The following is a 27,000-nucleotide window of genomic DNA, read 5'->3' on the forward strand; positions in this document are numbered from 1 at the left end:
CATTTACCTGACAAATCTAGATAAACACCTCATTTTCAGGTATTTAAAATTAATAATTTTTTATCAGTCAAATTAATTTAAAAGAAAAATTAAAGAGAGAATGCTCTGTAACTGTTCAACCTTGTCATAGTTTTTAAAAATTGATTTTTATTGTCTTGGTCTTGGCTTGTCTCAACCCCAGAAGTCTTGGTCTTGCCTTGGTCTCAGTGCACTCTAGTCTCGGGCAAGACTTGGTCTCAGATAGTGGGGTCTTGAGTACAAAACTAGCTAATACCACTACTACAACTAAGAAATAAACAACCCAACTTCAAAAATACATAAACATACCTTCAAAGTAGTGTATGCTCAGCTGATGTGAGGCTGTACTATTGACTGGTCATTTCAAGGACAGTCATAGTCTGTATAAATCATGGACATAGTCACATTACTGTTTCTGAAGAGGCTCTATGAAGCCTGATAATGCAGTCACCCTGTTAGAAATGCTATCACAAATTAAATGTCTTTTAGTTAAGAAACAGACAAACAGGTGGAGCTGAGGTGAGCCTCAAGCCTCCTGCACCCTGTCAACCCAGCCATGCTTTTAATTATGCTTTTAATTATGCTAATTTAAGAGATATGTATCCAGGATGAATATAAAGAATTTCATCTCCTGTAAAAAGTGCATTAATAAATGTTGAGATATTGATACCAAATTTGTTTTTGAGCCTGTCTGTAAATGTGTATTACTAATGTAATATGTGCACTTTAATATGGGCTCTAATGGGAATTCCTTGGTTTTGGAGAAAACCTCAAGTAGACACTCAAAGTGTTACAGATTTTTCAAACCACACTGGCAGACCAATGAGTGTGCAATTCATACAGTCTGTCAGGAATACCTGTTGAGATGAAACAGCTGTTCTCAGGGTACACATGCACCGCTGTGACTCTTTGGCCATTGTGTGCTGGCATCCTGCACAAAACCTTCCCATTACTGAATTTCAGAGCACTCACGCAGCCTCCACTTTGGCCAAGGATGATAAAAAATCTGCCACAAGCAGAGAGGTACAATCAGTAATCAAGTGTGTATGTTTTTCCCTTAAGTGTGTTTACATACACATATTTAAAAGTGAACAAAATCTCACATATTCTTGGCATTGTCGAGAGCTTTCTTGTTCCTTTCAGTGCATCCTCTTAGGTCCTGCAGACTCTTCCACTCCTCTAAAGCGTCCTCTATTTCTGTCACATAACAGTAGAGTACCAAGCAGCATGCCGGGCCAGGAGTGGGCAGATTTTGGGTGTCCTTTTCAGTCAAATGGTCTTTGAGCTGCCAGGGTCCTTGTCCTTTCCCCTTCCACTCTTGCATCACAGTGACTGGATTGGTAAGTGTGTTGGCTTGGAGCACCGTACCTGTCTCAGTTAGAGCTAACAGAATCTCTTTCTGTAGGCAGTAGTCGGCACACAAAACGCTCTGCTGTGCCTTCAAGGAAGTCAATACTTCTCTGGTTTCTGCAGCTACAAGTGTGATGTTTCTGTCTCCACTGATATAGAGGACTCTAGAGGGGAAGGGTGCAGGGAAGGAGGTGACTAGGATCTGTCTCAAAGGGGCTTTTTCATCCCTCCTGACTGTGCAGTACAGGTTGTACAGGTTCCTAATGGACCAGAAATCGACCCCCTGTTGTGAGTAGGAGAAGAAAGTGTCTCCTTTTCTGCCTATGCACAATGGAGAGTTTTTTTGTTCTGTATGGACACACTCGACAGCATCACCCTCTTCCATGTTCCAGCAATGGATGGTACAATCTTTAGCGGCCGATAGGAGCATGTTTGATGAAGGGCAGTAGAACAGAGAGTTCACAACACCTAGACACACAGAACATTCTGAAATCAAGTTTAAAAGAGACAAAAGGAGTGTCTATGAATGCTATAATTTTACCATTACACCCTTGAAGAAGAGCGCGTTGATCCCAATCTGGACCCCACACTTGAACAGAGAGCTCCTGGGACGCAGTAATCAAACAGTCTTGTTGAGAGCAGAACACCATCGCAGTAATGTCTCTGTAAAACATAACTTGTTAAATTCAAATTCCAACATTTAAAGTTTGAAAGATTCAAACTAACTAAAAATATGACAGGCACCCTGAGCAGAGATCCTTCTTGTGCTCCAAAACCTCCCCGCCATTAAGGTCGACAACCGTTACAGCCCGCCCACACACAACGAAAGCCCTGTGGGGCCTCTCAAATCTTGGCGGAGACAATGCCATTTGAGTGAACGTTCCATGCTGTAGCCCCTCTTCTACCTTCACCATACATCTCATAAGAAACACCGACCACACACACACGTTCCCTGCGCCGGCCGTCACTATCTCCTCTGAGTGTTCTGCAGCCTGACACGCACATATGTCCAAGGCATCACATGCGGCCTCAAGAGGGCGTAACTTGTTATCCAGAAGAGTGAAGACAGGCCCTGGACCCCATCCCACAAGACGGCCTGTGGTCTTGGTTTCTGTGAGGCCTGTGAAGGTGAGCCTAGCTGAGGAGATCTGCTTGTGGCCCTCTGGTGTGTAAAGGCAAACTGTGTTGTCAGAGTGGAGGCTAATGAATGCAGCAGCAGCTTCAGAGTACATCATGAAGCGCATCGGGCTATCACAGGAGAAGTGTTGCAGATGATGGAGACCATGAGTGAAAACACGGGGCTTTCTCTTGGACTTTTTTACCTAGAAGAAGAGGAATAATAAGGGTGAGAAAGGCCTCTGAAAATGCACAAATAAGGTAAGCATTATGTATTAAAACTACCACTATGTAGAAATTCTACCTTGCCTGTGGCTGGATTCAGAAAGACATTCTGCTCCTGAAGCGTACTCCCATCTAATGTCTCATGTACATCAGGCTGCAGCCCCTGGTTGGGACTTGGAGGGATTACTGTTACTGTTGTCATTTCAGCATTTGGAGTCACTACCAGCTTCTACACGGGCCCTCTGCTGCATTCTCTGCACTCTTGTTTTGCAGGTGGCTAATTTGACATTTACATGTTTATGGCAGCCTAGAAAAAAACACATTCAAATGAATGCTAAGCAGTGTTCAAATACTACTTTAAATACTTCTTTTGTGCTTTATTAAAAAGCAGCTTAACAAAATGTAAATTGCAAAAAGTACCAAAGTAACAACAACAGTGCCTGCAATTCTTTACTGGGAGTAACCCTGTGCGCTGAAAAGAAACTAAGGGTGCTTATTCATGTTAACACTGGGGGACTCACAGGAGGAGCATTCATCACTTCTGGTGCCCTAATGTTCAAAAAGTGCACCAAATGTGCCCCCAATAACACATAATACATGATAAAGTTCCCACCTGGGTACCCTTCCAGTGAAGATTTAGTGCCCTTTAGAGCTGTGGTTCTCAAGTGGTAAAGCCTCAGGACCCACATCAACTCCTCCATGAAAACTGCGACCCAAATTTCTGAGATTTGTCATTTATGCAATGAAAAGTTGTACAGTTTAGACTTCAGAAACATGGTTACTCAAAGAGACAGGACAAAACAATGTTTTGATAAAGTTTGATGGACTTTTTGTCGCAATATTTTTTTCAGGAATACATTCTTGATCCACTGAAAAGGTCTCTGCAACCCACTTTTGGTTCCTGACCAACCAGTTACTGACCGCTGTTCTAGAGTGCCCTTCCACTAGACAAAACGTGGTTGACTGCCCTCTATGTTGCTATTTCAACTAGGGCAGTAGCCTATTTCCCAACCATTTTTCCTTTGAGCCCCACCTATATGTACCTGACAAAAAGTGGAGCCCCCCCCCAGGACCCAAGAGAGAAGAAAAAGTGACACATTGTCATCAAAAATCAACATAGATTTGAAATGTTTATTATTTTTTTGCAGCCTCAGAGCAGACGAAGCCTTGCAACCCCCTTAAGATCTTTGGCGTCCCAGAGCCCAGGTTGGGAACCAATGCTCTAGGGCAGTGGTTCTCAAACGGTGTGCCGTGGCACACTGGTGTGCCTTGAGACAAGTCTAGGTGTGCCTTGATAAATTCGTCTGACTTTACATAAGTACTACAACAATGCAACAACTAAAGAGACTATAACCAATGTCCTTACTGCATGCAAGCGTTACACGTTGCATTGCATTATATAGCATTGAATGCTCACTGTTCATTTGTTATCTGTTAAATATGCAAATGTAAATTTACATGTAAAAATATGACATCTCATGCTTTTACTTAGAAAATCTGAGGTATGGTGCCTCTAACAGCTGTGAGCCACATAGTTTTGTCTCCATGTTAGGACAAGTCACACCATAAAAATTCATAAATGGGTATGGAGAATATCCATGCAACACACTCCTCTTTGTAAAACAACCTAATAAGTTTTGGGAGTGAGAAAAGTGGAAGAAAATTAAGAATATCCTCTGGTGGGACACTCCTGGTGTCTTGTCATCCTTTGTGCAACCTCTTCCCTTGTTACTTGTCCATCTTAATAGGAGCGACAGAGAGAAAATAGGAACAGGGTGACTGGGGATAAACCTGGGGAGCTGCAGTGCATCACTTGCAGGGCGTCAGGATGCTACAAAAGGAAACTCTGTAACCAAACTGATGTAGCTAGCACTGGCTCACATTGCATGCGGTTGGGACTGAGACATGTTGCTACTTGCTACACATGCTAAAGAGGCTATTTTGCAAGGACATTAATATGGTGTGCCTTGGGCAAAAAAAGTTTGAAAACCATTGCTCTAGGGTACCCTTCAAGTGGACAAACGATAAAGTGCCCTTTCCCACCCTGACAAAGCTCCTCAAAATTCTGCATATGCCTCATCATCAGAGACAAACACCCCAGTAGAGCAGCTATTCTCCAAACTGAAGCTGATCAAGAAGACCAAGGTCACAAACAGATGTGAGGAAGATAGGCTCCCTAAACTGATGATGTGACTATCCAGTAAGATACTTCCTGATTGATCCACACAAGGCCTCTGATATTTTAAGACACATGGCCAAAATAAGTATTCTGCTCTGATTCAGCACCCTGACTACCCTCTTCAGTATTTATTTTTACCACTGGCATTCTCACTGGGATACATTTGTGAAATAAATGGCTAAATACTTTTGTTACAGAGATCTAGGTATAACCACTTTATCAAGAACAACTTTAATCTTAACCCGGGTTCCTAATTATGTCACTGTTTTTATATTTTCTTGCTTTTATTCGTGCTTTTTATCCGACCCACCCCCCATTTATATACAAAGACCGTTTACCCTACAGGCATATGAAGAAAATTCTCCTGAATTTATGAACCAGATGTCATTAAGACTATTTGTTGCTATTCAACAAATAAATTTGAGGGCATAGAAATGTTTAAGTTATCCTCATAAATACAAAAACGTCACTTACCTTCCTGATACTTCTTCAGCCGAATGCTAGCCTACCTGCGTGCGTTTTACGTTTCTATAAAGTTGAAGATTTAGTACTCGATGTTTTACCCTAAAATATGGGCCAACTAACTTAAACTTTTATTTACCTTCCACCAAAAAGGGGTTATGTGTTCCAAATTTAGCCGCAAGTCTTTAATATAACGTGAGGAATATATATATATAGCTCAGAAAAGACGGATAATGCCAGTGTAAGTATGCTAAAAGTTTGTCAAGGTCCAGCGTCAAAGGGTTCAGCCTTGTTGCTAGGTAACGAGTAGCTTAGCCACATCCATGGCAGCAGGTCGTAAAACTCGACTCAGGCAGAGGTATTTTTTATTTCTTCATATTTCCTCTAAATAAAACGTAATCTTAAAAATAAGGCCATAATTACCACGATGTCAAGTCCTCGATTTTATTTATTTTCTGTTTTCCGTTATCTTCGTTTAAATTTGACCATTTTTAAATTGCACTACTATCATACATACTGTCCTCCTCATAAACAATTGCGATAGCTTTAATCAATGTGTTAACAGAGTACAAATATTTTACATTCATCAACAGCATAAGTATTTACATCAACAATCATTTACATTTGTTTTTTATGAAGCAAATCTTATAAACTTTGCTCCACTATGAGTGAATCTTTGGTAACTCTCAAAGCTACATTAATGCAAAAACATGCAGCTATGGTCTAAATATGTTATCAAAATACAATACAAAGGTTTTAAAAAGGAAATGTATAGGTTGATCTTCCAAAGCTTATAAATACAGAAGTACAGACGTGTAAAGCAGTCATACAGTGCACAGTGTTTCAAAAGGTTTCACTCATCATACTCTCCAACTTCTCCTCTTCTGCAAGTATGGGCACAGTCAACTTTCTTGTGAAATACTGCATTTCTATTTTTCCTGACTCATGAGCCAGCACTATTCCTGAGTATGTGTTCTGTTGTCCTGAGTCTCCAAAGACAGCCATGGCAGTCACCCTGAGAAGAGGAGAAAACATTAATACCAGAAAACTTCCTGAGAAAAAACCCTATGGTGTATTTGCCTGCCGTTACCTGTCAGAGTGAATCCTTTCTGTGAGCACAGGCTCAGAGTCATTTTTCATCAGGTCCCATATGTGGAGGTTAGAGGCTGTATCAAGGGCACAGAAGACCGTTGGTCTGGTTTGGGCCCAGTGCAGTGAGACCACCGGTTCACCTGCTGTACCATTAGTCCACTCGGCCACAGGCTGCTCATGGCTCACAGTGTGTAGCCGGATGCTGCCATCACTACAACCCACCTGGAGAGAAATGTGTCAGAGTTTATTATTGCCAGTTATAGTGATATGAAACTCTGCTTATATATATATATATATACTTATTTTTGTTAACAATCTGTGGTTTTTTATTGTCCATATTTCTTTATGCTGCTTCCTATGTTTATATTTCTTACACTTGTTTATACTTTGTTGTTTATATTTGTAATTGGGTTTAATATTTCATGTACTTGTTGATATTTCTAACTGTTGTGTTTCTTAACTATATTTCTTATAGCTGTTTTTTATATAGTTGTGGAATTGGGTCACCCCAATGCTGCCTTTCTTGTCCTTTTTCTAAGTTCTCCCCACGTCTTAGGGTGAAACATTGCATGCTTTTCTCTATCTTTCTATTGTCTCTTCTGTGACTTTGCAGTTCTTTTTCTCTTTGTGTTATACTGGCACCAGGAGTAGTTGTGGGTCACATGATCTACTTAGTTCCTTAGAAAAGGTCCTGTAACTAAACATTACAGAAGGTGATATCAAAGAACAACATGTAACTTGGCCTGTTAAGATGTTCTTGATTGAAATAGCTTTTGATTTCAGTAAATATGACCTCCTAATGCTGCAAATTCAATAGATGACCATTTTCAGTTCTTTACAACTTATAAAATCTTTTAAACTCTGTTTTGCATAATAATGTGGAACAGTGCATTTTTAGGTTTTTATTTAAAAAAAAAAATAATGGTTATCATTATGAAGTTCGTTCAAAAACATTTGAATCATGCTCTAAAGGCTGATGACTTGAAAAATATTCTGTCATTTGCATTAATATTTAGGAAAGTAAGAGAAAAATGTCATTTGCTTAATAATGTGGAAAGCGGTGTATGTTGTTTATTTGCTATTGTAAATAAAATGCATCCATGAGATTTGCAAATTATTGCATTCAGTTTTTTATTTTCATGGTTATAAACATTTTTTTAAATTTGGGGTTACATTATTTATGTTCTTAATGTTTATAAATTTTAATTAGTTTGTTAACATTTCATTTGATGTTGTAGTTTATACTTACCTGTTTTTTATTGTTCTTGTTAAGATGACAATTTTTAATCAGCATTAGTTACATTTCTATGGTGCATAATATTCAGTAGTTTCTGGCAGCTGTTTTTGTCTTTTAAAGTTTTATTTTTTGAGGGGTAAATAGTTTTTTTGTGTGCTAAAAAGTGACATTCCCTCTCACCAGAAACAGATGTGACACAAATGGACTAAAGCTGATGGAGGTGACATCAACAGGTCGGACTCCAGCCTCCTGAAATCGGTAAAACTTGGGTGGAGCCTTCAAACCGTGACTTGTTCCATGATTGACCAGACCCTAGACAGAAATTATATCAGAATAAAAGAATAAAACATCCACTGTAGTCTCTGGGGAGGAATATCTTAAATATCATGCATTTTCTGATGAAGATTAAACGACAATCCTCACCATATTGGTGCCAATAAAGAAATGATTGGAGTCTGTAGGAAGGAATTTGAGGCTCAGTGTCTGTAACGGTCCTGTTTTCAAAGCATCTCGTGGCGATACCCTGAGAACCAACAAGAACCAAGAGAAGGAGAAGAAGGCCAACACAAAGGTCTTACATTACAACATTCCCAGCCAAAAACAAGCTGTGCAACAGTGGGACACCTCACTGCGTCACATTCACTGTACACATCTGACCGTCAATATGATCCCATCAAACCTTGAAGTGACAAAAACAACAGCGAAGAACATAACAAACAAGATCGTATGACCGCCACTGAGCAGCTGTGAGGAGGGGTATTTTGAGCCCAGAGGCTGGCAGTGACTGATCATCATGAGCTATTTATCAGTCTCACCTCTCAGCAGTAAGGAGGGAGGAGCTGTGAAGAAGCTTCACTTTGCCCCCAGGTCTGAGCCCTGAGGGAGAGAATGAGCGGGTGAAGATGGTACCACATGTGTAAGAAAGAGGAGTACATTCATTTAAAAAAAGAGGAGAGTGTTTGAAAACGTGACTGCTTTACCGAGATCTGTTGGAGAGCCTGCCTCATTGGCTTTCGGGAGTTCCACAACCACCTAAAGGACACATAGAGGGAAACATGCTAATCCATCATGACATAGCTTTGGTGTTTGTACAGATCAAGGGTTTACAGCTTTTCAACACAGAGAAATATCTGGGTGCACAGAGGAGGGTGCTATTTTGGAGCAATGTCACAAAAACATTGATGGTGCTACAAGACAAAAAGGATTTTGTCTCTGCTGTTACTGTTATTTGCACCTCTTATATAAAGGGTTTAATGCTGTTTTTTTTGTAACTACATTAACACAATTTTGTGGAGTTAAAGAGAAGTGTACAGCTGTTGCATCAGTTTGTTAGCTGTTAGTTACAGCTTTTGCCAAATTAAGCCCATGTTTGTTTACTTTTTGGCAAATTTGCACAATTACAGCAGCAGTGGGGAGTTATTAAATGGATGTGAAACAAGCTCTAATAGCTCGCTATGAAGTGCAAGAGCAAGGGAGACCATTAGCAACAAGATTGATTATTTGCACAAAATTACTTTTAATTTCCAAAACCACTATCAGGAGTCTTTTTTTCTACATTTCCAGACGGAGAGTGATTAATATGATGGTGGAAAAGAACAGAGGGATTTTTTTGTCATAACATAATTTAAGCTGGCCACACACTACTTCAGACCAGGGGTTCCCAAACTTTTCAACCTGTGAACCCAAGATAACAGGGCCAGAGACTGGGGACCCCGACCGTCCCTGGAGGTGGTTAAAGTATACCATGTTGCACAGAGCATCATGTAGAAATTTACATTTTAATATTTTGTGCCTTTTACACTCATTTAAGCACAAATCTAACATAAAAGCCATGCTTTTATTTTAAATTGAACTAATTTTAAGGATATTTTTACAATAATGGATTAAATATACCACTTTAAGTAATTTTTAACATCTTTTTATTGTTTCTGGAAAGCATCTTGTGACTGAGATTGAGGATGGGGGTCCTCAAGTCAAGGTTCAGTACTAACAACTGGTTTATATCATTGACGTCTGCATTATAGACAATATCCACATCCCACTGAAAATTGCTTTGTTGCCCACTTTTAGTTCCGACTCCCCAATTTAGAACAAAGGCTCTAGAGTGTGAGAAAAGACAAAAAATCATTTAAAATTGTCCTTATGTCTGTGGTCTCTCATATTCCTCAAATTTTTTAAAATTTGAAAACCATCTAGTGTGTGGCCAACAAAACCATGTACTAGTTCACCCATCAAATTTCACTAGGGATGTACATTTCAAGTATATTACTATTAAATTTTAATGTCAGTACTTTAAAAATGTAATAATATAAATACATTGATATATAATAAATGAATTGATAATATAAATCAATTATGGTCAATATAGTTTGGCTCTTTTGACTAAACAAAAAATGCTTTTTAATGTCAAAGTGAAAACAGATGCAAAGTAATGTCAAATAAATAATAACATGTAAGGTACGATAAGTGACTGCATAAATATTTACCCTCTTCAAGTCAGTATTAAGTAGATGCACCTTTGGCTGCAATCACAGCACTGAGTCTGTGTGGATAGGTCTAATCAGGCTTGCACATCTGAACACTGCAGTGTTACTCTAGTCTTCTTTGAAAAACTGCTCAAGCTCTGTCAGGTTGCATGGGGACTGGGTGTGAACAACCCTTTTAAAATCCAGCCACAAATTCTCTGGGGACTGGGCTGGGACAGGACCACTCCAGAACATTCACCTTACTGTCTTTAAACCATTTCTGTTTTTCTTCTAAAACTCTTGCAGACTGATAAGATTGTCCTTCATGATTATCCTATATTTTCCTGCATTAATTTTACACTCCACCTTTATGAGCCTTCCATGGCTGGCCGCTGAGAGGCATCCACCATAGCATGATGCTGCCACCACCATGCTTCACATGGGATGGTGTGTTTGCGGTGATGTGCAGTGTTTGGTTACCACCAAACATAGCACCTGGTCTGATGGCCAAAAAAGCACCATTGTGGTCTCATCACACCAAAGAATTTGATCATGGAGTCTCCCACATGCCTTTTGGCGAACTCTAGTCCAGATTTAAGAGTTTTCTTCAACAGTGGCTTTCTCTTTGCCACGCTCCCATAAAGCTTTGACTGGTGAAGAACTGGAGCAACAGTTGTTATATGCAGAGTCTCTCCTATCTCAGTGGCTGAAACTTGTGACTCCTTCAGAGTAGTCATAGGTGTCTTGGTGGCCCCTCTCACTAGTCTCCTTCTCGCTCGGTCACTCAGTTTGTGAGAACGTCTTGATCTAGGTAGATTTACACATGAGCCACATTCCTTCCATTACTAAATTCAATTCCATCCACTTCTAAATACTGACTTTAATAACTGGGTTAACATTTATGCATCACTTTTTGTACATTACATATTTAAGTGGATTTACTTTGTAGCAATCTGTTTTCACTTTGACATTTAAAAGTATATATATTTTTTTTGTTCATCAAAGCCACATTTGATTGACCATGATTGATTAACAAAAAAAAGTTTTAAAAAGGCAGATTAAAAGTCTTCTATTCTAAACAGACAACTGTGATAAGGCATCATTAGGTAGTGTACAATATGCTTAATCTTGAAATATGCGTCTGTGTTAAGGCTTATCTAAATAATTACTCCGAGTAGGAATAATCTGTGGTACAAAAGGCATCACTGTGGCATTCAATTAAGTGTTTTTAAATGCTGCCTTGGGCTTTCTTGTTTACAGCTACTACTGCTGCAACTGCTACATGTGAGACGGTGACTGCCCGAGAGTACAATAACTAACCTTCCTGTTGTTTTTAGAACAATGGCATTCAACCGTCACTTTCACCTCATGCCTTTAACTATTCGACCCTCCCTCCAACTTTCCCCTGCTGCTGCTCTGAGTAGAGAAAAATATGTTGGTGGTTTTTGTTGCTCAACTTACCCAGAAATTTAAAACCCCGCTTTCATCCAAAGAAGCCAACTGGAAGGACAATCCTGATGACTCTGAATTGTAATTGAGAAAAAAAAATCCTTAAATATAAAGAAAACTGTGAACAAAAGAGATATTGCATGGCAGCAAATCCTGCACCATTCCATACCTTCTTCAGATGCCAAAAGTGGGACTTCTGGCCTTAGCACCCCTGCAACACCAGAGGGGACAACCTCTGTGGATGTCACAGATGAGAAATGGCCTGAGCCGGCCATCACTGCATCTGTGATGACAAGATGACAAAGAGAAGACATCAGCACAGGGTGAACCGACACCACTGTTACGTAAGAAACAGCCTCTGAACTTTAAGAAAGGGCAGTGGCTGTCTTTACTATTATTTACAGCGAATAAAGACACTTTCCCTTAACTGCCTGCTGACATTCATTTACCTGGAAGTCAGTTCAAAGAGGGAAACACAACAAAGATATTTGAGGAAAGATCAAGGGGCCAGATTCTCTCAAAATAAAGTCAGACAGGAAAAGCTTTGTAAACACAGAGCGGTGCTGGGTTGCTTAAGTTGGGCTGGAAAATCGTAAGTTTTATCCTTACACACAACTAGACCTTTGTTGAATTCATATGTGGATCTTGAATACATTTGTTATTATTCTAATTTAAATGATCATTCCTTATCATTTTTGCTGCATATACCTGTAATTAAAGCTTATAAATGAATGATATCACTTTAAATTATTGATATATATTGTTATATGACACACTCCTCTACTTAGCAATCAATCTCTCTCAATCTCTTATTATTAGTAAAAAACATCTGACAATAAAGCAAGCAAAATTCACTGTTATATTTGGTGTAGGAGACCTGCATATTTTCATGTAAAAACTCGGCTGCATGTTATACACCAGTGCAATATGCCTGAATAAAATGCTTAAACATATGCCATAACGACTGTGAGAGCAGCTGCCTTTGTCATACATTGCACGTGACCAGAAGTGATGGGAAATTTGTCTCCATTCATTCTGTATAGCAAGAGGTCACTTCACTGAGTAAAATGTGCTGGGGAAGCATGGTAAAAAGGCTGGCAATGCCACTTTTTAACAGCTTTTCAGAGAGTCAGAGGGTTAAACTGTATGTCTCCCTTGCTTTGTCATGTCTTTTGAGCTGGATAATGACAAACTGGGGGCTTGTCTGAGATATCTAGCAGGATTTTAATGTGAATACTTCAAATGCTGAAAACAGATGTTACTAGATATGCCAGATTCCTTGGGAAAATGCTAACTTTTTGGACACTATTATCTCTAGCAATGCTCATGTATTTAAAAAAAAAAAAACAATTCTAAACTTAAAGCTGTAGCCTACCAGTGGAGAATGTTGGCTGTCGAAAAATCCACTCCTCCTCTCCGATTTTCACGCACTGATGGTTACTTGCATGTTCCCTCAGATCCCACAGCACTATGGAGCCCACTGATGTGCCTGCAAACACCAATATGGCCTTTCCAGGGCTGAAGCAACAACACAGCACCTGCAGCAAGGCATATCAGGAGTTAGTCTTTTGTTTTTTGGCTGGTGATCATTAGACTCATTCCATGACTTCAGGTGTTGCATTCTAAAACTGGCCTATTGAGGTTATTTATACCTGGATATGCAGAATTTTTGTCAGTTTTGGTGAAAAGGAAAAGATGGGTTAGGTTTACCTGGTCAAGGTAAGTGTGTAAGTTTAAATATTTTGGGTCATGTTTCACAAATAACTTCGTTATAAGGGACAAAGTCACATGAAAATATCACCTCAGATTCATAAACAAGGACTTTTTGAGGTCTGGATGGCTCTCGTATGTTCCAGATGCAGATGATAGTGCAACTATCAAGACGAACAGCACTTGGCTTGGTGGTTGGATTGTGGACGGACATCATTGTGTACTTCTGGACATGAGAGAAGTGGACCAGGCTGATGTGGCGACCTGCGGTTGGCAGTCAAAATGGTACATCCATGGAAAGAGCTATAAAACTAGTACAGCTGATTTTATGTATTTGTTTGTACAGAATTTTCTAAGCAATTGTTAGTGGGCACAAGCTATAAATAACAGAAAATAGCTGAAAAAACATAGTAGGATGAGGGCGAAACAGCTAGAGATGGAAAATATTTTTTAAGTTTACCATAAAGAAAAGGCAACTTTGTGTTGAGTTGTAAACTTCCATCGCTGAAAGACAGCATGTCCGTTTGAGACTTCAACTTCCTCAGGGATTTCTTCTCAGCTTGGTCTTCTTCCAGCAGAACAACCATGACCTTCATTAAGGCACAGAACACAACAGGGCATTCGTTCTACAAGCAAAAAACCTTCACATGGTAAATAAAGAAACTTATCACTTTATCAAAATTTTGTTTAAAACATGGATGAACCTGTGAGGCTGAGTGTAGAAATGCTGTAAGACGCTGTGAGTCAAAGTTCATTTCACCCATGGTTCTATTTCGTGCTTCCTGGGAGAGGTTTGGATCTGTTAATACAAAAAAAACCATCTGTTTACTTAACTCTGCATGTAACACCCACCAAGGTAATAGCTTCCCACAAACATAACTGCAACTTTTAATGTCATAATCTCACAAACAAATCAAAAAGTGCTGACTACATCAAACACAAAGGTAACTTTAAGCAAATGTAATAGTTTTTACTCTTGGAGGAACTTGTGACATTTTCTTTACCTAACTGTAAATTTACATACAAGATTGTTGGAGCTCATATGATTAATTTATTCTGAACAGGAGTCTATAGGTTAAAGGTCACATATTTTACCCCTTTAAGACACGTTTATATTGGTCTCAGAGGTCCCCAAAACATGCCTGTGAAGTTTGTTGCTGAAAAACACTCCAGTATTGGATTTTTGCATGCCTAGAAAACCCCTCTGTTTCAGCCTTGCTCAGAAAGAGCTGTTTCTGTGTCTGTGGCTTTAAATGTTGATGAGCTGTCTTATTTCAGCCCTGACTGCACCCTCTCAGGAAATGAATGTGGCTTAATGGGTGTGGCTTTCCTGATGGAGAGGAGGGCCTAACTTTCTTCCAAGCAGGGAGGGCCAACCAAACCTGGGGGTGGAGCTAACTCCCCACATGACATCATGAGGGGCCCTGGAGCTTACATCAATATGGTTTTATCTTTCTGAATGAACATGTACTGCATTGGTGCACTATTTATAAAATGGTGCACCAATTTTAAAAATGGCTCATGCATTTGCATGTGTGTTTTGTGAAATGGTTGCATGATTTAGTAATCTGTATGAACGTTTTATTTCTGTTTTGTAGACTCATTTTATAAACTGCATGTGAATTACACACATAAACACAAGTTACTTCAAAATATAAAAAGGGTTAGGGATCATTAATTCGTGAGTCTTTACTGATACTAATATAGATACTTTTCTACTGTTTGGTGAAAAGGCAAAACCAAATACATCTTCACAGAGGTGGTATAAAATTAGTTAAAAAGTTGAAAAAGTAATGATTCTATCTGTTTCATCAGTAATATATTTCTGGATTTCTCTTCCTTCAACTGTAATTATTCAAGTTCTTTTTTGGTCAAAAACTGGAATTTCTTATTCCTGATGTCACACTTGAACACATGAAGACATTTTATTAACATACAGACAGTCATTTTACTGAACACATCATAATATACTTGTCTGTCAGCTTGTTAAGTGATTTATTTAGCTATATGGCTGCAGATCTAAAAATTAGAGTTAGATTTGCACCTTTACGTAAAAAAAATGTCACTACCAGGACTTCCTACAAGGTTAAGAGTGGTATTTATTTATGCAACAAAACTTTGGAACTTAATGCCGCTGGACAGTTAAATAGCGAGCTTTGTGGCTGTTTTAAAAATCAAACTGAAGAACACATCTTTTTAATCCGGCTTTTAATGTGTAGTGATTTTTTTATGTCTGTTTTTACATTAGGCATTACTCAGCTTTCACAGATTTTAGATTTACATGTTCCTGAAAATTTTTATCCTTTTCAGACTTCTGGTTTTATTGTACTTTTTTCATGTTTTACTATTTGTACTAACTTTTATTTCATTTTATTTTTCAGTCAGTCATATCGCTTATTCTTTGTTTTAATAATCTTTAAGAGCTTAACCATTGTTGTCAATCTCTGTATTTTTTCTCTGTTTCCTGTGAAGCACTTTTGCTGTGCTATATAAATAAAACTAAGTTTTAGTCTGAGAGTTTTCATGCCTGCTCTGTGCAGATAAGGAAGATAACTGTCCTGCAGCAGTGAAAGCTAGTGTTATGCATGCTACTCCCAGCGCATCCACTGACATCCAAAGGTACTACACTTTGGTTTAAATTGATGCGCAGAGATGATGCACTTTGAGCTTATATTCTTTCTTTTGCAGCATTGAAATGATGAGATGACATTACACCACAGAACTCACAAGACTTGATATTAGTATCAATAATCTGAAATGTTATTGATTGTCAGCTTTGAAAAATGCAGAATTGGGGTTAAATCTCCATCCCTCCTTATAGACAAAGAAACAACAATGACTTCAAAGATCACTTTTTATTTTCATATTAAATTTGTGGGAACTTATTCTCATTTTCAAAGCTGAGAATTTTCACCAACCCTAAAATGTGACAAAGCCTGGCAAATTTAATTTCCAAGCAACAGCTATAACATTTGTGTTGTTATTACATTAAAAGTCAAAGATCTGTATAGTGTTTGAGGTTTATTATGTTTGTGGCTGTTATTTTGTTGGAGAATGCCATCTGTTTCTTACCTCCACAGGCTCCACTGTGCTCTGGAGGATGCTGTGTCCACTTTTCACAAACCTCTATCTCTTCTGTCTGGATGTCTCTGTCTGTATTATCTTCATTACACTGAACATAGGCCTGGCAACAAAGAATTTTCAAACCCAACTCAGACAGACAATGTATCACAATAAAATTAAGAATACCACAGCCTAGTCTGTAATATAACAAAGACTTGAGAGAGAAAAGCTGACCTGCTTGGTGTTTGCTGCTCCAAAGTTTCTTATATACATGTCATATTCATTCACAGGGGGAAGATCCAAAATGGAGAACGTCAAGGAGAAATCCAGATCAATTAAGCGGAGAAGCTCTGTGCTGCGTTTCCTACAGTCAGAAAAAAACAAAACAAATTAACAAATTAAAAACATGTCAAGTTAAACTACTGTGAGGAATGTCTTGTTTCGTTTGATTGGACCCAACCAGTAAACATTAGCTACTGATCTCTGTTTATGTTACATTATTTGCCCTTGTGTAATATCGGTCACCAGGTCAACAAACATACCTGTCGGTGGAGCCTTCCTTGACACCTACCCTACATCAGATATGTAAAATAACTATGTAAGAATAATCTATAATCTAAATAATCTTCATGCTGATGGTTTTGTTTGCTTTTATAGGTTATAAAGAGATCAGTAGTCATTTCAGTCTAATTCCAACCAGCTAAAAAATCCTCACAGGAGCTTTTAATGGTATATAACACTGTGTTATGTATTTTAGAATTATATGAATGTGTCCTTTTATAGATGATTAGGCATACTTCTGTTTTGAAGCGACTTTTTTGCTGACTTCACGTTGCTTTGCGGCCACAAAGTCGATAAACTTCCCACGTTGGGAGGCTCTACTCTGGCTCTTCTCTGAAGAAAGCACAGACATTAAGACATTACATTATCTCTGAAGAGGCAAGAATAAGCTCACATCCTGCAGCGGATAACACATAAGGAAAGAAATCAGGCTGTATCACAAGTGGTAGCACCAAGAACTTTACTTAAAGGGTATTTTCCAAATTAAGGACAATTTAAGAAAGAACTGTACCTCTGGTCCACTTAGTCTCATCCATCTCCTCTCTGCTTGTACTTCGTCTGGACAGAGCTGTTCCCACTCTCTCATTCTCTTCCTCCATCGCTCTCTGAATCGCTTCGATTTCTTTTCTCCGCTCTGCTGTCACTTCCGTCTTCTCCTCACTCGCCCCTGGCACCGTTTCATCCTCATCTTCATTTTCACTCTCATCCATCTCCTCAAAGTCCTCCTCATAATCCTTTGAACAGAGAAAGGCCATCATTAAGTGCATATTATACTTTAAACCATGAATAAAAACAGAAAATGAACAGAAATGTGTTGTTATGAGAATAAGAATGGATAAAAGAATACACTTGTGAAAGCTCTATACTCACCGCTTTCTTTGAATGTTAGTGCATGAAAAAGTAACATGAGTGATGTTAAAAATGTATCAGGATGACACAACTTAGAAATTATTCTACGGCATGTAGTCTGGTTCGTACTTAGTGATTGATTTACTACCTCAAAGTCGTCTTCATATTCCTGCTCAGCCTGATCTTCAGCACTGGCAACCTATAATGGTGACACACATGCACAAAGCAGAAAACATCTTACTTGATTCTATCTTACTTGAAGAAGAGATGCAGGAACTTTACATTTAAACTTAAAAGTACATATATAAATGAATTTATTCTGATCGTACGAGGCTGCAACATGAGGGAAAAAAGTCTGCTTTCATGCAAGAAAAAGAATTATGGCTGTGAAATAAAACTCCACAGTAGGTAGTGGCACATTAATTTCTTTATGTAAGTCAGGATGGAAAAAAAACATTCAGAAGTAAATACATCATTGTCCTTATTAGTGTGAAACAATTACAGAATTGCTATTGCCAGTTCATAAAGATTTAAATCTTGTAATACAGAGCTCTCAACAGATTTCCTGCTAGTTTAACTTATGAAGTCACTACTTTAAGACTCCTAAATCATAATCATCTTATGACACGAATGAGGGTTAAGTGAATGGAAATTTATTGGCTCCGGAATCAGCTGAAATATCCTGTGTTTTTCTTTTTGGGGCCATTTTGTATTCCTCTGGTAATCAGAAATATGTTTCATACAATAATGATATGATTATCAATGGTTTGAAAACAAAAACCCGCCAAAATAAAGCCAACAGATAAGACAGCATCATCTTACAGGCTCCTCTGTGTCTTCTACTTGTTTTCTTACAGATGCTACATCCTGGATCACAAGGGAAAAAACACATACAATCCATTAAGACACCTTAAACTAAAAAATTAAAACATCAAAAGGAAACACTACAACATTTAGACCTACAAACCTCTGTGTTGGTCCCAAGCTTATCACTTTTGTCGGCTTTCCAGGAGCTGCTGGTTCTGTCCTTTACACCTCTTTCCGGTTCTTCCTCTTCTGCTCTATCTAGATGCCTTTTATTTTTGTGTCTATCCCGATCTGCTCGCTCTCTGTCACCACTATGTAGCCTGTCTTCTACCTCCTCCTTTTTCCGGCCCCGATGCTCCCTCGATTCACTATCATGCCTGTGCTTTTCATCCTGAAGGACAACAGAGCCCACAAAACAATCTGACTAAAGGGTTCTGGCACAAGTATTTTGCTGTGAAAGTCTGCATTAAGATGCTTACTTGATATCCTCTCTCTCTATGTCTCCTCTCTCTGTCCTCTTTAGGTCTTCTGTGCTCGTCTCTGTTTTCTGAAATTAGAAAGACATAAATAAAAATGCTTTAAACATGGCATATTAAATGCACACAGTACTGTGCTCTTACCTCTGTCTTCCTTCAGTTCTGAGTGCTTTCTGTCTCCATGTCTCTCTTGCCTGTCTTTTTCCTTCCTCTGATCTTCATATTCATCTTTGTGTCTCTGTCTCTCTTGATGCTGCCTTCTCTTCTCTCGTTCATGCTTTTCTATCAGATCTTTCTTTTCTTCTCTTGTGCCCTCATGTCTCCTCTCCCTTTCAGTTCTGTGCTCTCTGTCCCGCTCTTCTCTTCTTCTCTCCTTGTCTCTCTCTTCTCTCCTTTTCTCCCTGTCCTCCTCATGGCGTCTCTCTCTCTCCTTTTCTCTATATCTTTCCTTTTCCCTCTCTTCCCTCCTCTTCTCCCTGTCCTCTCCATGGCGCTCCTCTCTCTCCTTTTCTCTGTATCTTTCCCTGTCCCTACGCTTTTCCCTGTCCTCTCCATGCCATCCCTCTCGTTCCTTTTCTCTGTGTCTTTCCTTGTCCCTCTCCCTGTCATGCCTTTTCTCCCTGTCTCGTCTCCTGTCTCTGTTCTCTCTATATTCACCATCATTCCTCTTTTCATCCAGTAACCTGTCCCTCTCCCTTCTCTTCTCCCTTGACCCCTCATCTCCTCTTTCCCTATCCTTATCACTTCGCCTGTCTCGTGAACCCTCTTTCCGTCGATCTACATATCTGTCTTTTTCCACCTCATCTTTTCTTTCTCTTGTACTCTCCCTTTCCCTGTGTTTGTCTCTCTCTCTTCTGGACTCCTTCTCTGCATCTCTGTGACGTCTCTCTGTGGATTCCCCACCACGGTGCTTTCTTACGTAGTCATCACGCCTTCTGCTGTAGTCAACCCCATGGCCTTCCTCCTTAAAAAAAGGAGAAAATACAAGTAATAGTGTATTTTAATATCAACAAAAACTGAGTCAGTGCTTTCTGAAGTGCTTCTCCAAGCATCCAAGCAGATACTTGCACTTGTGCCTCACTCACTTTGTCCAAAGGTGAGGCCAGTTTTGGGGAAATAGTATGGTGTCAATGGTATTTATGCAAATTTTAGTTTTAATGCTGATGACACTTTCATGTACTGCTTATGCAGCTGACTCAGCTACAACTTTCTTACTAGCCATGCCCCCCCTTATGGAAATTTGGGAAAATCATTTCTACATTTTGAGGAATTTAAATGGAAATTTGAGAGCAAGGGGTGTTCTTTTTATGGAAATTTCAGAGAATTTTTTTGAATGTATGAATGTTTCCATCATTTTCATGAAATTTGGGGGAGTGCACTTGTAAATTTTTGGGAATATGCTTGGAAACTCTAGGGGATATTTGCTTTAAAATTTGGGGACTTTGGTTGAAAATATTCAGGAATCTATACGGAATTTTTAGGGAAAAAAATTGATCGAAATGTTTTGGCTTTATGATTTTTAGGTTGCTTTTATGTTTAAGAATTTTGACAACAATTTTAGGTAATTCTTTTGAAATTTTAAGGAACTTCATGTGGATTTCAGAAAGTAAAATTTCAAAGAAATTTGTCTTTAAAGACAAGGCTGATGTTTTACCTTATCAGACCCTACTTATCCCAAATAAGTATGAGGAACTAAAAACACATACAAAATAAAAGCTCAGGTCTGAGGAGGTTAAAAATACCTAACCAAAAAATGCACAGCTAAGTCAGGGACAAAGTTCTTAGGAGGTTCAGCACCAATACTCACTGCCTCTTTAAAAGTAAAAAAGTATGTATAAGTCACTTGATTGTTTAGGTTTCATGCTTATCTATAAGGAATAATGATGTTTGAAGTCCATTTTAAATAATGATGCTCTAATGCACTATGCGCATGTGATGCAAAGACTTTAATCCATTTATAAGCCATCAGTAGCCTTGTTTTGCCACTTTCCTTCCCATCTTATACCAATTTCTGCAACTTTTAACCAATTTGAACAACTTTTTTGGCACCACAAACCAAGTTATGTCACTTTTATCACACTTGTCCCCCATTATGTTTCATTTAGCAATTATTTAACAATTTTTCTACTAGTTGTAACAGTTTCTCCTACTTTGTTTTCTGGCACCCTGACATCTGACACTATTTTCCAAATGGTTTACCTCAGTGTGCCTATCCACAATGTTAATATTACCAGTAAAAAGGTAAATCTGTTAAAAGAAAGGGGGTTTACATCTTGATCTTCATTTTTGATGCTCTGATAAGAAAGATTAGAGGTTAAAAACAAAACATGGTTATCACAGCTTAGCTTTACAATGGATCATGTTTTTGCTGACATTCATGGGCCCCCTAGTTTAGCTTGGCCCCAGAAAGCTCTCCCCGTTTTCCCCCGTATAGGCAGCTTTGAGCGTATGACTGCTCATTTTTGTCTGTGATGGTTACCCCGGCTAAATAAAGGTTAAACAAATTTGAAAGTAATCCAAACGTCTAAAAACGTACCCTGACGTGCCTTCTTAGGTCAGCTGGTCTCCATGTGTCTTCCATGGTTAATTTCTGTAAACAAATGGGTTTCCCATGTTCAGTAGATGATGTGTTCAGAGAAAACCAAGTGAATAAACTGCATTTTACATTAAACTAAACGCAAGAAACTAAGCTGTCAGCTCCTACGAAAACTAACCTTTGATAACTATAGACCCAAACACGATATTTCCTGCCATAAACAAATCCCCAAACCTTACGGGGTACACAAAAGGGCAGTTACCTTATTGCTGTGCATGTTTTCATCTGTGTTTTTGCTCTAGAAATGTTTCAACCGCCGATATTTTGCACATATTTTTGCAACGACGCCGCCATGATGGTAAATCACTGGTACGCATGCGGAGGTGGTCGAAACTAAGGAGAGCGCGTCACTTCAGCTTGACAACAGGCTTGTTAATCAAAGGCAGAGCAATGTCTGAGTCAACAGTCAGTTGCTGTGGCAACCGTCAGCCCCTCTATCTCTCTGGCCCTTCTCTCTTTTAATGCAAGCATTTTTGTTGAATTGTGTGATTCTAAGCATTTACGTTAGTGCTAGATGAGGCAGCTGTAATCACTGTGGCAATGCGGACATTCATTCAATACACATGTAAATCCAGCCGTTTGTTTATCGATTTCTCCGTGCTCGTCATTGTATAAGGACTAACGGCTATATGATTTGATTATAGGTTTGTTGAAGAAACAACTAAATACGTCTGTGTTGTCTACATTTTCCGAATGGTTATCTTAAAATACCTCTCTCAACCGTGTTTTCTATTCTTTTTACAGTGTTTGGGTTCCCCTAACAACAACAAGCTGTGTTTGCCTCTAGCTGAAGCCAGATGGCGCCATTTTTCCTTTTAAGCTAGGCTACTGTCAACACAGAGTGAGCGCACAGTGCACGAGCCCCCAGCGTGTTCAGAAATGATCATTTTCATCTGTGCCGAGGCAGAGGGAGCAAGGCTGTGGATTGAACTACATTTGCTGTTTTTTTTATCTAAAGGAAAAATACGTGGGAATTAAAGAAGTCAATGCAAACGTTTCCTCGGAAGGCGATGGGCTGGTGCGCAGGTGAGCCAACGTGAGAACAATTCCCCCCAAAAGGAACCGCTTCGGTCCGCTCGCACATGGGAACCGTGTCACCAAACCTTCCCCTCATTTGAACAGTTTGAGGACGGACTGCGACATGTCTAGAGACAGCATGACGGATGTACGAGGAGCCCATTCACACAGTGCGAGCCCAGCTTCACCTAAGGAGAATGGACACGCAGTTCAGTCCAACTTTCCCCATCCCTCAGCGGGGGACATACCCGAGGATACCCCGGTGTCCTCCACCAGCGAGCTGACCCAGACCTGGGTCCACTTTGCTAAAACGTTTGTTCTTATTTTCCCCATTTATGCTCTGGGTTATTTTGAGTTCAGTTTCAGCTGGCTGTTGATTGGACTTGCTATCTTTTTCTGGTGGAGGAGAAACACAGGAGGGAAACACAGCAGGCTGAACCGAGCTCTTGCCTTCTTTGAGCAAGAGGAGAGAAGTGTGAAGCACAGTCTGACCATCTCTGATTTACCACCATGGGTAAGACTCTCTGTGACATACAGCTATGAAATAATGCCAGGAGTCCTTTATCCTAGATGAGCTGTTTCTGTGAAGGCTATTTGTCTACTATATTTTTGAGTTTCCAGGAAAAAAACAATCAGCTGACAGGAGCAGGAGGAGCAGAGTTGAGCTGTAAAGCTGTGATGGAGCAGCTGTTCTCCCCCAGCAGTGACATTAGACTGAGTCCCAGTCTAAATACAGCAGGGTACAATGGTAAACCAGACACCACGCTGGAAAGGAAACATGCCCGCAGGGTCTCTGTTATTTTGGGACGCAGGCTGCTATCTCTCTGATGGTGCTCACTCTATTACAGCAACACTTGTTAGATAACACTCAAGTTATTGACTGTTGCCTGTCGGGGTTAACAGTTCGGTGTTTTGGGGTTATTATCTTCTGAAACCTCATTTAGAGACCTTGTAGCCCCAATTTCTGTAGCTCATATTAAATTATAATTATATTTGACATACTAGAGGGACATATTCAGGGTTAGATTGTGGAAACTTTCCATGCCATTTGATGCCACATGTTTAAAAACAATACAATCCAAGCAATTTTAGTGGCTGAATGTATCCAAAAGGACCAGAGGTTTTAGGATTTTGCATATTTCATACAGAAATAAATCGATAAAAATGGCAGGGAATCACCTTCATGCTGTCTGTTTACATTGCACAAATATGTTGGCAATGTTTTGGTATTTTACTCAGGTATTTGTGCAATCAAAGATAATAAATCAAGAACTTGTTGAATTTTGATGCTGAGTACATCTAGATTTTGGATGCAGCAGTTTGATTTTCTCTAGTAATCTACAGAAGTTTAAAATTCAGACACAACCCTGACTCAGCCGTTAATGTTTTGTTTTGTTTGGCTTTAGAGCAGAAATCATCATTTGTTTCACATATGTGTCATGTGAATATCCTAGCATTAGCACTTTTCAAAGTGGATTGTAAGACACATGCAATCCATGTTGTTAACCACTGTCTGGAGGGAGCAGGCTTATCGCTTCAATTGGAAACATGTCAAAGAAAATAGCTCAGCTTCTTTTCTGGGCATTATAATGAAGGTTATGCTGTGACTTTGTGACAGACATTGAAATCCCCATGTGTCCTCGATTTAAACTCTTCTTGAATTCCAATGGAAGGATATAAATTGACAGTAGATGGACTAATAATGTTAGTGAACTTTACATGACATGAGAAATGGAAAAAAATGTCTTTACTTTCATTTTACACTTGGATGTTTTTAGAGCATCAATTAGTCTCAGAGGTCCAGTCTGAAAATCCTGAAGAAAACCAATTATGTTGCTTTTAATCCAATGCAATCCAAGCATAAAGTAATCCTCAAGTGAACTGCAAAGTAAATTGAGCTTCTTCTCTTTGCTTATTAACTTATAAAACTATAAATCCAACACTTTCCCTGCATAAGAATCTCCCTAGAGTCCCCCTGTTTGGGTTGCCCATGTTTTAAAAAGCTCATTCTGCTGACAGAGCGGCGAAGGTGCTGAGGCTATTGAATGTAGGCGGAGGAGCAAAAGCATCCCACTTAGAGGAAAAAGGCATTATTGAATGGCCCCTGAATCCCCTTCTTAAACTGCAAGTCAAGCACTACATGCAACTCTGGCCGTACCTGGCGTGGATATTACACCTAAAGTGATTTATTAGCATCTTGCACCCTGACAGGCTGAGCACATATCACCGCATCGATACTGTACTGCCATCAGGGGTAAGGACAGTCCACAATTATTGCTCCTAAATCTGTGCTAGTGCCAGGTTCCTCCTGCTGGGCAGAAGAGTGTCTTAAAAGACATGTCACAGCCTTCACAAAGAATTTTTTAGTGGACTGGCTCCACTCCTAACTTCTTTCACTAAAGTGCACTCCATTGTGTCCCTGCAGAATGAGTCTTTGGCCATCTGGTGAGGCAGGTTGTCAAACTAAAAGCATTTGTTTTGACATTGTATTTATGTAGATACAGTTTATAATGTTTCATGCAATGTTTTTGATGCATCAGTACTTTTCCAATAGTACATGTTTTGATGTGATACACCCTCTTTTTTAGTGCCTGAAAGCAAGGCTGTCAAAAGGCTGAAAATTTTTGAATTTGGATTAATCTGAGGATTTCTGTAGTTAATTCTGATTAATCTTCCTTTCGTGCATTTAAAATGCATTTTAAACTGTTTTGGTCCAGGATTTTTGTACTGTTGTAAAGTATGTTTAACTTTCTGTTTGGAAGCAGTTGTTTTTTTTTTTTTTTTTTTTTTTCAAAGAAATTAAAGACCCAGGTTGGGTTAAAGATTATGACATGAACTTAACCACTAAAGAAGAACAGTATAAAAAGTAAATGTTTGATAAAATGAGGAGCAGATGTTGCTTGACTTGTCCACTGAGCTGTCTGTGAGATTTTAAAGTAAAATGAGCGGTGGACTTATTTTTCATCACTATGGCTGCAGGGAGACGTCGCATTGGCTTAACCAAAGTTTCCCAAAAGAGATAATAAAGCATGTGATTAATGTGACTGAAAAAATAATGCCCCAATTCTAGACCTTCAGTGCATCAGATTCAGACAACTTTGTTTATCCAAAAGGGCAATTCAGTTTATGAAAAAGAAATTGAAACAACTGGGGAAGAAACAAGGAAAAAGTCACAGCAGCATTTAGACAATCACATTCACATGCCAGTGACTAGACTAGTAGAAAACATGGGAGCAATGTAAGTACAACAAATACAATGCCAGAAATGCATAAAGAAGTAAGAATCACCTGAGACTTAAAGTGATGGCCGACCAAGTCAGTTACAGCTTTCAGCATTTAGCAGCCTGATAGCTGAAGGGAGAAATAAGTTCCAGTATCTGTAAGTTTTCCTTTTGGGGGGGGGCATGGTAGTGCTGCCCTGAGGGCAAAAGAGTAGAATGCAGTCAGAAGAGAGAATGCGGCCAGGCTTATGACTGATAAATCAATGCTGACAACCCTGACTTGTGTTTTCTAACTCATACCCTGTATGCTTTCTATTAAAAGCTGCTGTGAGCAAAATAAAGGGAAGACTGCTTCAAGTAGGGATGCATTACATTCGATATTCCCTGATATCAATATTGCAATATTTCCAAACTCATTTTAGCTGGTACCAATACTTAACCATGCACATTGGATTCTACAATAAGTGATAAATGCATTCTTTTTCAAACCTAGTCTTTCAGTAATAAAAGCTGAAAAGATTATGTGTAAATTATATGTAAAATGTATTTTTAACTGTAATAGTAAAACCCAACTTCATCTGCCCTTTTAAGATCAACAAACAGAACCCTAACAACCTGCTGGCAGAAAGTGAGCTCTGTGGTGCACAAAGTAAAAGCTCATACATTTGTATTAAAATTAGTTTTTCAACTCATACCAATAGGTATGCTGGTATGTATGGCTGATAAATAGGTTGTAAACATGGGCAGGAATTTCTCATATTTTCTGATACTGCTAATTAACTTTTTACTCAATTACCTACTAATATCTAATTTTACAAAACAGTTTTTTATTTCCTTAAAAAGGACGGAGAATATCAGTGAACTTAAGCATCAAAGACAAATATAAACATGCCAAAGTTAGCAAAACTACAAATTTACAACTGTAGTCCCTTGGCAGAGACAGAACAACCATACTTACAGAGTGCAAACACACAAAACACAACACAAATGTAAACAGTGCTGAATAAATGTATGCTATAAAGTGCTATTTTAAGTGCAAGGAGTCATTTTCCACCTGTGTTGCACCCACAAGTCAAGTACCGTAAGTTATGTAAAAGAAGGAGTTTA

At 39.0% G+C, this 27,000-nt stretch overlaps 2 protein-coding genes across 3 annotated transcripts in view; one reads left to right on the forward strand and one right to left on the reverse strand.

Moving 5' to 3' along the window:
• Positions 1 to 5,793: 5,793 nt before the first annotated feature.
• On the reverse strand, positions 5,794 to 21,979 carry dync2i1 (dynein 2 intermediate chain 1). The gene is made up of 25 exons (XM_041813790.1): positions 21,858 to 21,979; positions 21,596 to 21,649; positions 19,596 to 20,023; positions 19,204 to 19,478; positions 19,063 to 19,130; positions 18,744 to 18,974; positions 18,599 to 18,643; positions 17,925 to 17,975; positions 17,798 to 17,803; positions 17,439 to 17,661; positions 17,164 to 17,260; positions 16,601 to 16,730; positions 16,376 to 16,487; positions 14,008 to 14,102; positions 13,764 to 13,893; positions 13,395 to 13,567; positions 12,969 to 13,131; positions 11,763 to 11,876; positions 11,606 to 11,667; positions 8,660 to 8,711; positions 8,495 to 8,555; positions 8,103 to 8,202; positions 7,860 to 7,991; positions 6,441 to 6,664; positions 5,794 to 6,365 (listed from the first exon to the last, which is right to left on the reverse strand). Exons 1-25 carry the CDS (start codon positions 21,870 to 21,872, stop codon positions 6,194 to 6,196), a joined length of 3,213 nt encoding a protein of 1,070 aa, XP_041669724.1. The 5' UTR covers positions 21,873 to 21,979; the 3' UTR covers positions 5,794 to 6,193.
• Positions 21,980 to 22,566: 587 nt separating this feature from the next.
• Positions 22,567 to 27,000, forward strand: part of esyt2b (extended synaptotagmin-like protein 2b) — a 69,363-nt gene continuing 64,929 nt past the window's right edge. For both annotated transcript variants that reach the window (XM_041813753.1, XM_041813754.1), the window contains exon 1: positions 22,567 to 23,186. In XM_041813753.1, the coding sequence (XP_041669687.1) occupies positions 22,797 to 23,186 (390 nt within the window). In that variant the 5' untranslated portion in view covers positions 22,567 to 22,796. The remainder of the gene's footprint in view (positions 23,187 to 27,000) is intronic.

Source organism: Cheilinus undulatus, linkage group 19 (assembly GCF_018320785.1).
Source record: "Cheilinus undulatus linkage group 19, ASM1832078v1, whole genome shotgun sequence".
NCBI lineage: Eukaryota > Metazoa > Chordata > Actinopteri > Labriformes > Labridae > Cheilinus > Cheilinus undulatus.

Excerpts from the sequence above, each read along its gene's own strand:
- dync2i1 (XM_041813790.1), bottom strand. Across the intron at positions 20,024-21,595 it reads ACCTAAGAAGGCACGTCAGG|GAGGAAGGCCATGGGGTTGA; the intron begins GTACGTTTTTAG and ends CCTTTTTTTAAG. Across the intron at positions 14,103-16,375 it reads GCACAGTGGAGCCTGTGGAG|ATCCAAACCTCTCCCAGGAA; the intron begins GTAAGAAACAGA and ends TTGTATTAACAG.